Genomic DNA, 11,101 nt, shown 5'->3' with positions numbered 1-11,101 from the left:
TTTACCAGTTTTGGATTTCCAGTCTCAAAATGTATTCCCCAGAAAGTATGAAATTATATAATTATTACTATTCAAGTATAAACTTGAATACGATGTGAAATGACATGCAGTCTGAATTACCCTGCACATCCTTAAGAAAGTTAAATATATTAAAAGGAAAAAAAAAAAGCTATGTTGTATTGTGAGCTCTAGTACAGTAAGCCAATGACTGACCAGTTGCTAGTGATTGGTTGGCTGGAGACTCACCGTAACCGAACAGCAGGAGGCTCTGTCATGATCTGTCAACAAGAAGCAGTAACCTACAGTAAAAGTGAATTGTCAAACAAGCCGTGAAATAGATGTCCCTTCTTTGAAGGTTCGTACTTTAATTCGTACTTTTGTACTTATGAGAGCAGTGAGAATAATTACAATGGTAAGTGGAGCTACTGTGCAAACGGTAACGTCGATGTTCCGTACTGTAAATATATTACTGTAGCTCAGCTAACGCGTCTGTTGTTGTTAAGATAGGCTATGTTTGACTAGTCGTAAGCTTAAGCTGCTATTAGTTAGCTTCTCGCTCTGCTTTTTGTATATTTGACAGATATCAATATATATTCGTCTGACTCAGTGGGTGGGTGTCTCTACACAAAGTCCAGGGAAAGGATTGTCCCGTTGCGACGGTAGCTGACATGTCGGTGGATGAAGAACTGGAGACAATTCTGAACGGCGAAGGACTGGAAGTGACCGAGTTTGATTCAGCACCGGATAAAGTCAAACCTGTCGTGCTGAGAAAGACCGTCACATACATAGTCAGCGCAGTTATCTTCAACTCAAAGGTGGGTAGTAGTACTGTTGCTAAGCTACACTTTGCATTCGGTGCAATCGTGTGTTCACCCCTTCGTAAGGACAAGATCTGAATTTAACCGGCTATATATTCCCCTATTAAGGTCATTAGATAGCTTACTGACCTGACACCAGGCTAAGTGTCACTAGGCGGCTGCCTATGTCGCCTATAGTAAGGACCGGCCCTGCCTGACACTATACGCCTCAAGCTTCAGTGACAACTTAATTGTAGTTCTGACAGACTACAGCTTAATGCAGCTTTGGAAGCCTTTGAAAAAAACCTGTAATGAACAGATTGTTTTGTAGCTGAACTGAATTTGTAACTGAACTATCGATCTACTATCTCTTTATTACTCATTTAGGACACCCTGTACATTTAACTCTCTCTCATTCTTTCCCCCCTCTCTCTACATGTAGAATGAGGTCCTGGTCGTGCAGGAGGCAAAGCAAGACTGCTTAAAGCAGTGGTACCTGCCAGCCGGAAGGATGGAGGAAGGGGAGACTATTGAGGAAGCCATGAAGAGGGAAGTAAAGGAGGAGGCAGGCTTTGACTGCCAGCCAATAACCTTGCTCTTGGTTCAGGAACAGGGGCCCCAGTGGATCAGATTTGCCTTCCTGGCAGAAATCACAGGTTTGACCTCTTGAACTAATACATAAACATTCAAGACTCCATTTTTGAGGAATTACCTGAGTTCACCTGTCCAATGAATTATATTCAACTGATATTTCTGAAATTCAGACTGAAATGTTGAGATGAACAAATACGAAAAGCGAATCCTCACGTTTCTCCCATGTCTGTTCCAGGAGGCTCCCTGAAGACCCTGAAGGAGGCAGACGCGGAGTCCCTCCAGGCGGGGTGGTGGGACCAGGAGTCTCCCCTCCCCCTGCGGGGCCAGGACATCATGCGTCTCATCAACGCCGGGCTGAAGTACCGGCAGAAGGCCTGGCACCCCACCGTGCTTCCCATCGACCTGCCCTGCCACGTGGTGGTCCAGAGGCTGCTGCTGGCCTTCACCAGTCCAGCCAAGGAGCTCTGGCTACTGGTGAGCCTAGTGGGCACCAGGGGGCCCCACCTCCCCGTGGCCGTGGCCCTGAAGACCCACACGGTGACCTGGGCGGCCAACGTGATTGTCCAGGAGGCCATGCCCTCCTCCTACTACCAGATGGACATTGAGACCTGGGGTCTGCTGAGTCTGCAGCATAACGGCCGGGTCCCGGGGACGACAGACGGGCTCTGCTTCAACCTGCTGGCCTCCCTGCTGCACAGCGATGGCCCGCCACTTGACCAGCCCCCCCTGGTGGAGAGCCCCCGCTACCAGTGGTACAAGGTGGACAAACAGCCTCTGAGGGACAATATTCTAGAGAGGTTGAAGGACGTGTCGCTCCTGCCTGTACACAGTCTGTACTGATGGAGGACAGAGAGAATATGGGTTCTGTTTCCTTCTTAAAGGATCCTGCGGACGCAGACTTCTGACGGCTGCATGGGCTCTAGGACCATACTGTATAAGACCGTGCATGACTGAAAAGAGGTTGCTTGTTAGTGAGGAAAGGTATCAGAGGTCAAAGGTTATTTAAGTCCATACTGACAGAAAAGGCTGCTTCAGGTAACTGGTCATGTGATCCTGCGTCTGTGATTGAAACTGACGTAGGGCCTACTGGGAAAGACTACAAAGAATCTTTATGAGATTATGGAAACATAAAACATAAGCTGTTTAAACATACTTTTTAACTATTAATATGTATTTAACGTATATTCTTTAACTAACTTGGAATGATTGTATATATTTAAATGGTTGAATAGACTGAAACATATGAACAAAAAAATTACACCTGTGCAAAACGTATTATAAGCAATCTAATCCGTCCCTCATGGCTAATTGTCATGATGTATGCACCACTATCTATGCACGGACAAGAAAACAGTAACAATCCAATAATAAACAATAGCCCAAATCAAAGTAGATGTTTTATAGTGTCTCAACTGACACGTCTCTGTGATGTCACACTCACATGATTGTATTTGATGAGAGAGTTGAAAATGTACAGCTACAACTCTCTGGAAAACTGGAGCATGCTTTAAAGATCGAATGTGAGTGGTTGTTCCAGCCCCCGTCTGAGTTTAGGAGGGGAACACAGACCAGCTCACATCAAAGGACAGACACGGACAGGAACTACACATGAACACAGACATCTTCTCTCTGAGTCTGGCTTCACACTGGTCTACTGCATGTACGGGCTCTCAGGCAACGAGGTGGAGCGATTATTCAGGTTAAGATAAATAAAATATTATTTGCATAGTTACTATGAAAAACATAAGATTAAAGTCAAAATAAAAAGATAATTAAAACATCTATGACTTCACAATAAACTTTAAATAGAGATGTGCAAGGTTGTCTTTTAAAGTCTCTTCTATCCTGAAAAGTACCAGTAGTCATAGTCGACAATCTTTGTAGTTGAACTCAGTCCTCTTAATTGTATAGAGAGTACTTGTGCAACTGATGCAATAAAAAGCTTTCTAGTACCGTCCAAAGACAGTAGTCTTGTCCAGAACCAACCCGTCTGTCATCACGAAGGCTACATCAAAACACCTTCATGTTTCACAAAGCAGACATGGAAGAAGTTTCTCATATTCAAAAGAAACATTATGTCTATCCGAGTCCCCTCAGATCCACACTATTGAGAAGTAGAGTGTTCTAGAAGGTTCTAGAAGCGCTGGACAATCCATCGAGATGACTGTTCTGGATGTGCTGTTGTGTGTTCTGTTGAAGAGTCCACGTTATCATCGTAGTGTTCTGGGTGAAGTATCTGTGACATCACTGTTTCATGTTAAGAGTATCCAGTTGTCCAGGATCAGTATGAGGCGCTGGGCAGTTTAACGAAGGCGATGGCTGCCAGTTCTTTGCAGAACTCTTCTAGAACGATTACTCCCTTCAGTAGGGTCACGTGATCCACACTGAAACACACACACATGATCAAATGAGAGGTTCATCATATGATTGAAGACAGCCAGATTTGTGATATATACATATTTAGTGCCCTACAGCTGCTAATGAAATAACACTCGCTCGACCACGGTCTTATCTGGTTGGTCTGTACGATGGAGGCCCAAGAAGACACCAGGAGAGAGTTTTGTTGACTACTGACCCAGTCTCTGCCTCCAGACCCATCAGCTGTCCCCGGACCTGGACCAGCTTCTCCGTCACGTTCGGGACCAGCTGGATCCTCTGCATCAGCTCTCCTATCACCTTCACACACACAGAGAGAACACTCAGAGACACACACACACAGAGAACACTCAGAGACTCACACACAGAGAACACTCAGCGCGGTCAGAGACACACGAAGGCCCGCTGAAACATCAGCAACAAACACAGACGGCATTGTTATTGCTGGTTGGAAAGGGAGAGAGGAGGAGGAGAGGGAGGGAGAGAAAGTGGGTGGGTGGAGGTGTTATCTGATGAAGGCAGAAGAGTGATTGAAAGAGAACACAGAGAGAGAGAGAGAGAGAGAGAGAGAGAGGTGATTGGGTAGTGGTGTTGTCTTAGGAAGGCAAAGGAGTGAGAGAAACAAGTGTAGCGAGGCAGAGGAATGTGGCTGGCGTTATCACCCTGACCAGGTCAGAAAGCGTGTGAGAGGGACAAGAGAGGGAGAGGGAGAGGGAGGAGTAAGGTAGCGAGGCAGAGGAATGTGGATGGGGATATCACGTTACCCTGATGAGGACAGAGAAGAGCGAGCGGGCTTCGGGGGCCAGGCTGATGTAGGGGTCCAGAAGGTACTCGTGGAGGAGGGGGTGAGGGAACACGCTCAGCCTGGACAGCACCGACGTCACCTGCAGGTTCAACTCATACGGCTGGAGGGGGGGGGGGGGGGGGGGGGGGGGTGAAGAGAGAGGAAGGAGATGGAGCGAGCAAGAGAGGGTTGGTGGAGAAAAAGAGAACATTATTCAAACCACACTAACAGAATTGAATGCGTTGAGGTCATGAGACCAAGGTGACCTCCCTCAACACCAGCAGATCGTACACAAGTCAAGACAGCATACCTGCTCTAGGATCCGGCCAATCCTGTCAAACAGGACTTTCAGAAAGTGTCCCTCAAAGAAGTCTGAACTCACTGCAGATGAATCGGACTGGATAGGGGTTTCTGGCCAATCCCAGCCCTGCGAGAGTGCTGTGCAATCTCTCAACTAGGCAGGGAGCAAAAAGTAAGGTCTCAAAACAACGTGGAAAGTAATGCACAAAGGAACATGATACTAGTGTCACTCTGTCGTACGAATTCGGAAACGTGCTCACCAGTTTGTGAGCGTCATGAACGTAGGTGTTGTATCCTGCACCCTGGAGGAGGTGGGAAGACTTAGCTTCCTGAGGGACCAGGCACAGGAAACTGTAGCACACACACACACACACACACTCTAGTCACCATCAACTAGTGATATCCCAGTATCATCAACCCTGGTGGCGGAGCACCCTGGGGATGTACCTGTTGACACTGTCAGCTGCCTGGTTGTGGGGGGGTTCTCCTGAGAGAGAGGGGGTGCGCTGGGGCAGTTGGTCTGGACAGAAGTCACTGTCAGGGTACAGGCTGTCTGTGAAGAACGGGTCCTCCTCCAGCTCTCTGGACACGCACACACACACGGAAAGATTCTTCACACTGAGGAGAGCGCCCAGCCTCTTTTAACACACATTAACATTTAGTCATTTAGCAGACGCTCTTATCCAGAGCGACTTACAGTAAGCACAGGGACATTCTCCCCGAGGCAAGTAGGGTGAATAATAGCCCGACTCCCTCACCGCTCAGCCACCTGACCCCACACGTGACATTGCGGACGTGAACTCACTCGCTGTCCTCCAGAGCCTCGTACTGGTGATGGCGGTCGTCCCCGGGTGTGTGTGTGGTGTAGCAGCGACCCTCCAGGTTCCTCAGCACCAGGTTGGACAGGATGTCCCGCTGAGGCTTCTGAAGCAGCTCCTCGAACAGACGCATGCTGATGATGCTGATCTAGGAAAGAGAGGGAGGGACGGAGGGGGAGAGAGATATTTTGGGAGGTTGAATTCAGTCATTCAGATGAGAGTATGCATTGGGGGGGCAGTCAGAAGCTGTTCTCTGTGAAGAAATGTTTGTCCTCGTCGTCTCTCTTCAATCCTGGATTTAAGGGATTAAATGCGCTAATGCTCCGCTGCCGCAGCTAGAGGATCCCAACTTCAGACTGCTGCTGAGAGGGCGACAAGCCAACTGAGCACAGAAAAGCCTAGCTTAGCGTCACCCTAGCTTCAGACTAAGTCTAGACTTAGCCTACGAGCCTAACCTAAATGGACTGCATTTCTATAGCGCGTTTCTACCTTAGCGGCACTCTAACTTAGCCTGACCTATCTTTAGCCTTAGCCTTAGCCTAGCCTAGCTTTAACTTTAGCCTAAGCCATAGCTTTCCATCATAGATGGGATCACTTAACTAACAGAGTGAAATGCTCTCCCACTGAGCCACACCCAGCACAGCCATGGCCACGCCCTACCTCATCAGAGATGTGGTCACAGTGCTCTATGAGGTGGTAGCGCAGGACGTGGGTTTCCGTGTCCAGTCGCAGCTCTCCCTCCGTCTCATGGCCCAGGATGTAGCTCACCAGCTCGTCCAGCAGGGCGGCGGACTGGACGCGACGCACAACGCAACACAGCAGCGCCGTGCCGACCAACACACCCGCCTCGGACCTAAAACACACACGCACTTTACCGTCAATAGCAATGCTGTGTTTGTTTACACTCATGATATTGGACACAGACTGGGTCAGTCCACACCCTTGTAGCAGGCATGGTACAGCTATGCTTTCTTAACTACATTAGCATTCATCTGGAGTCAACTCACATTTGCAGCAGTTGAGGTTGCAGTTTGTTGACAAGCAGCTGCTGGTGAATCTCACTGGCCAGTTTCACAGCTAGAATCTGGAAGAAGAACACAAGTTAAAACAGGATCCAACCTCCTCATAAAATGCCTTAGATCTATCAGGGATGGGACAAAATACATTTAGTCTACTGTCCATAAGGGGCCACTGTTTACCAATTTTTTACAAACATACCTGAAGGTTAACAAGGATGTATATTCTTAGTGCTTTAGGACCATGGTGAGTTTCTTACTTTTGGTGCCTCCTTCATCAAGTGATCCAGGTAGTCCAGCCAGGAGAAGAATCTCTCCATTACATCACTTCCAGGAAATGACGCAGTGTCTTCAGTACCGCCCTGGGAAAACTGTGTGCTAAGGAACAACAACATCATTAACAACAACAGTTACAAACACGACATTTAGAAAAACATCAATAACATCATAATAGTAGACAGTGTAGATTTATCACTTATCTGTACATCTCTGTTTATACTTCTATCCCTGATTCCTTTAGTCCTCCCTTACCCCCTCCCCCCTCCCCTCACCTCCAGTGTGTGTGTGGGAGGCTGAGGATGTCCCCTGGGTCCAGGCTGGAGGGGATGAGGCTGTAGAGCTCACACAACCTCCCGGCCAGCAGGGGGCAGAGTGGAGTCATCTCAGCCAGAACCTTCAGGGTCTCCTCTCTCTGGACGCTGGTGAGAAGCAGAAGGCTCTCATAGGCCTTCAGGGCCACTCGACTTTTCTAGAGGAGTCGATGACCAACAGAAGAAGACTAAATTATGGTAATTTTAGCAGCTGAAGCTTTTCCCCGAAGCAAAGTACAGGGGGATTTTGGAACCTGCAACACAATTGATCTGCAGTCAAACGCTCTACAACAACTGAGCTATGCCCATCATTCACTTTAAACCTCAGATGAATTTCTGTTGAATTTCTGTTGGTTGGTTTGTAAGAGAGCTTGCACTGACACGCACACACACACACCTGGCTCCCGCTTAAGTGCATCAGAACATGGATGAGGCCTGTGTTGTCAGGAGGAGGGATGGAGGGAGATGAAGGGGTGGGACCAGGGCTAGGAGTTGTAGATTCTGATTGGCTTGGGGTGGAGGCTGAGGAGGGTGATTGGTCAGAAGGCACTGTCTCTTCGTTGGAAGCGTCACTTTTCTCCTCAGAGGTGGAGTTAGACCTCTTGGAGAGCATGTCTTGCGTAATCTGCAGGATCGAGACAGACAGGACAGCATGGTCAAAGTCCTAATAATGACTCCATAACATCTATTACACGTGTAAAAGTGTTTTAATAATAGTGTGTCCGAGGCCTGAGCATGTTGGGGTGTAGAGGTATGATAGTATGGGGAGTGTGGAGGGTAAATCTAAAGACAGGTTAGTTGAGGAAGTGTTTAAACACCTCTAAAATGTAGTTGAGGATGTAGGGGTCCTGTTTAATTCTGGAGCAGACGACCAATAGGAACTGAGCCTCCTCCTTCTCTGCCTGGGAACCAGGAAGTCCACACAGTCGGATGAGCTTCTGTTGAACCCACACCAGGAGAGAGGATGTAGATCAGATCCATGTGTTAAAGTAATTATATCAAAGTGATCAGATCTCAGACTTTTCTTCAGGTTATTCTAGAACATGGTGTCGTGTCTATGCGACTACATGTCAGATGATTGTTGAGGATGGGGGGGGGGGGGGGGGGGTAGGGAGTACTTCTGGAATAACTGAGTTATTCAGGCATGCAATGTTGATATTGTTCATTGTGCCTGGTCCCGACATGTGGTTACTTTGTGCTGTGTCTAGTAAATTCAGGCTGCTCCATCTCTGCTCCGACTAATAAAATACTGTTGCACTTCTGATCCTTGAGCTTTCACTTTACTTTTTACATGCATTACTTCTAGGTCACTTTTGATAAAAGCGTCTACTAAATACAAATCTAATGTTAAATGTCACCTGAACTAGCTACAGACAGCTCTGAGTACAGGACTGCAGCCTACCTGGACTGGCCTGTAGATATTGATGAGGTGGAGGACAGGCTTCTGGATCTGAGTCAGCAACTTGGAGAAGAAAATCAGCACCTGCTGGTTCATCCCTGGAGGGTACTGGGAACAAAGAGTAAGAGATATGTTACTGTGTGTGTGTGTGTGTTAGGTTGTGCGGTGTGTGTGTGTGTAATGTGTTAGGTGTGTGTGTGTGAGTGTGAGTGTGAGTGTGTGTGTGTGTGAGAGAGAGAGAGAGAGAGAGAGAGAGAGAGAGAGAGAGAGAGAGAGAGAGAGAGAGAGAGTGAGTGTGAGCAAAAAAAGATACAGAAATTGAGAGTGAGAGCGAGAGAGGCAAAGAGAGAGACAAAGAGAGAGAGAGTAGGGCAACAGCACAGGGCACAGCAGCGTTTCGCCCCAACCTGTGCCTTTCCCAGGGTGCACAGTGTCTCCAGCAGCTTGTGCTGCAGCAGGTACTCCATGCAGGGCCCTGTCTCCTCCAGGCCCTGCTCCCCCTCCTCATACACCAGGATGTCCAGCATCTGCTTCAGCCTCCAAGGGATGTCGGTCTGCTTCACAGGCTGAGTCTCATCTGAACAACCGGGAACAGCATAACATTTACATTTACATTTTACATTTAGTCATTTAGCAGACGCTCTTATCCAGAGCGACTTACAGTAAGTACAGGGACATTCCCCCAAGGCAAGTAGGGTGAAGTGCCTTGCCCAAGGACACAACGTCAGTTGGCGTGACCGGGAATCGAACTGGCAACCTTCGGATTACTAGCCCGACTCCCTCACCGCTCAGCCAACTGACTCCCAAGCGCCCCATAACGCTTTTAATACACGCTCAGCTGCTACAGAAGTAGGCTGTTTCACGGCTGAAATCGTTTGGGTGCATGACAAACATATTAAGCGTGCTCAGTGGATTCAGATGCGAGTGAATGATCAAACGGAGACATTTTGAAAAATCGTGCAGGAATAGGAGAAATCGTTTTCACATACAGAGGGACAAGTGTCAAGCACTACTCCACTGTAAGAGTGATATCTCAAAACTGTCTGTGTCAATGGTTGATACAAGAGCAAATATTGTACATGTTTTACTTATGGAAACATTGTTATCTTGATTTGCAAGTGTCTTACCATTAGTTACGATGTAATAATTGGTGATTCCTTTCCAGTGGTCCACGAACGAGTCTAACAGATTAACAGAGGGCTCTCTCTGAAAGAACAAGGAACATGGTGTAATTTCTCAACTCAAACTGTCAATTTGATGCAATGTGGGTGTTACATTGACCCGTCTATGAAATATGGACACTGTTTATGACCTAGGCTTCCTACTGCTGTCTGCGAATTTACCCCGGGACAACCACCACCCCAGCTGCCAAACCCACCTGTTGGAATGTGCCTGGGGGTTCCACGTGAGCTAAATGAGCCAGCACAACAGCAAGGGAAGAAGATAGCTAGCCCTCGACCTCATTGTCAACAAACTTCTTCATAACAATATCATTTGATATTAACCATCTTCTCGACCTTCATATTAATATATATTTGTATATGACCTACAGGAAAATGCAGAATCAAACTGGTGAAATTCTAGCTAGCTAGACATTGACAAAAACGCCAAATCCACACTTCTGGCTAAACTAGCTGGCTAGCTAACGCGTAGAGAGTAGTGTCGAGTTGTTGTCAGTTAGCCTAGAGCTACCTAAGTAATTCTGGGCACCGGGCAACTTGTTGCTACAACGTTTTATTTGTCAAGGCACTTGACAGTCAAACATGGCAAGAACAATCAATGAAAACATGTCAACAATGTGTAATATGTAGTCACTGTAAATGCTGGATAGATAGGTTAAATAGCTAGCCAAGCTAGACAGGACAATTGACACTGACTAGCTATTCTAACTGTGTCAACAAGAATGCTCACCGTTTCCAACGCCTGCTGAAATAAACTCGTAAGTTTACTAAACATGTCCATCGCGATTTTCAATATAGACAGGAGCTAGCTAATGAAATACATTTCTGCATAACATATACTTTTATCTAGCAACATGGGATCAGCAAAACGACAGCCGATCCATGTTGACAAAGTCAGGGATCCTGTTCTGACAGGGGGGTTGTCTACGGCGACAGAAAGGTGACTGGCTGGAAGCAATAGAAATTCGTTTTTTAATCCTGGCATAATATGAACCTCATCCAAACAAATATTTCAGTATACAATACACATAAAAAAAGGCACAAATTATTTTATACAGAAAATCTTTAATAAAGATGTTTAGATAATTAGTGTATTTTATTTTTTTTACCACAGTTATCGGTTGACCGCATTTACATTTAGACCAGTCAAAAATTAAATATTTCAGCCTTGCCAAACATTGCAGTGATAGTTCATGGTTAGAAACCCTTCATTAAAATTATTTTCCAGACATATGTGCACGGTGTT

The 11,101-nt window shown here is 46.7% G+C and overlaps 2 protein-coding genes across 5 annotated transcripts; one reads left to right on the top strand and one right to left on the bottom strand.

Moving 5' to 3' along the window:
• The first annotated feature begins 120 nt into the window (after nucleotides 1-120).
• Nucleotides 121-2,782, top strand: nudt18 (nudix (nucleoside diphosphate linked moiety X)-type motif 18). 4 transcript variants are annotated; one of them, XM_067231169.1, is made up of 4 exons: nucleotides 121-355; nucleotides 631-815; nucleotides 1,240-1,453; nucleotides 1,627-2,782. In XM_067231169.1, exons 2-4 carry the CDS (start codon nucleotides 669-671, stop codon nucleotides 2,229-2,231), a joined length of 966 nt encoding a protein of 321 aa, XP_067087270.1. In that variant the 5' UTR covers nucleotides 121-355; nucleotides 631-668; the 3' UTR covers nucleotides 2,232-2,782. The 4 variants fall into 4 exon arrangements, with proteins under 4 accessions (XP_067087270.1, XP_067087272.1, XP_067087269.1 ...); XM_067231171.1 differs by having other exon boundaries at nucleotides 608-815; XM_067231168.1 differs by having other exon boundaries at nucleotides 581-815.
• fhip2b (FHF complex subunit HOOK interacting protein 2B) lies at nucleotides 2,776-10,725 on the bottom strand. Its single transcript, XM_067231166.1, has 17 exons — nucleotides 10,586-10,725; nucleotides 9,802-9,880; nucleotides 9,082-9,251; nucleotides 8,678-8,782; nucleotides 8,094-8,213; nucleotides 7,673-7,900; nucleotides 7,237-7,433; nucleotides 6,946-7,063; nucleotides 6,677-6,753; nucleotides 6,330-6,522; nucleotides 5,657-5,817; nucleotides 5,299-5,433; nucleotides 5,112-5,202; nucleotides 4,862-5,005; nucleotides 4,532-4,672; nucleotides 3,967-4,067; nucleotides 2,776-3,775 (listed from the first exon to the last, which is right to left on the bottom strand). Exons 1-17 carry the CDS (start codon nucleotides 10,634-10,636, stop codon nucleotides 3,673-3,675), a joined length of 2,214 nt encoding a protein of 737 aa, XP_067087267.1. The 5' UTR covers nucleotides 10,637-10,725; the 3' UTR covers nucleotides 2,776-3,672.
• Between the last annotated feature and the right edge of the window lie 376 nt (nucleotides 10,726-11,101).

This window comes from Osmerus mordax, chromosome 28 (assembly GCF_038355195.1).
Source record: "Osmerus mordax isolate fOsmMor3 chromosome 28, fOsmMor3.pri, whole genome shotgun sequence".
NCBI lineage: Eukaryota > Metazoa > Chordata > Actinopteri > Osmeriformes > Osmeridae > Osmerus > Osmerus mordax.
This window is presented reverse-complemented; position numbering and strand designations above follow the sequence as displayed.

What these genes read in the sequence shown, in the direction of transcription:
- nudt18 (XM_067231169.1), top strand. Translation starts at nt 669, where the DNA reads ATGTCGGTGGATGAAGAACTGGAGACAATTCTGAACGGCGAAGGACTG. An exon ending in CAGTTATCTTCAACTCAAAG is followed by an intron (nt 816 to 1,239) that starts GTGGGTAGTAGT and finishes CTCTACATGTAG; the next exon opens with AATGAGGTCCTGGTCGTGCA. An exon ending in CTTCCTGGCAGAAATCACAG is followed by an intron (nt 1,454 to 1,626) that starts GTTTGACCTCTT and finishes TGTCTGTTCCAG; the next exon opens with GAGGCTCCCTGAAGACCCTG.
- fhip2b (XM_067231166.1), bottom strand. Translation starts at nt 10,636, where the DNA reads ATGGACATGTTTAGTAAACTTACGAGTTTATTTCAGCAGGCGTTGGAA. An exon ending in GTGACCACATCTCTGATGAG is followed by an intron (nt 5,818 to 6,329) that starts GTAGGGCGTGGC and finishes TCTCTTTCCTAG; the next exon opens with ATCAGCATCATCAGCATGCG. An exon ending in TTGGCCGGATCCTAGAGCAG is followed by an intron (nt 4,673 to 4,861) that starts GTATGCTGTCTT and finishes CCCCCCCTCCAG; the next exon opens with CCGTATGAGTTGAACCTGCA.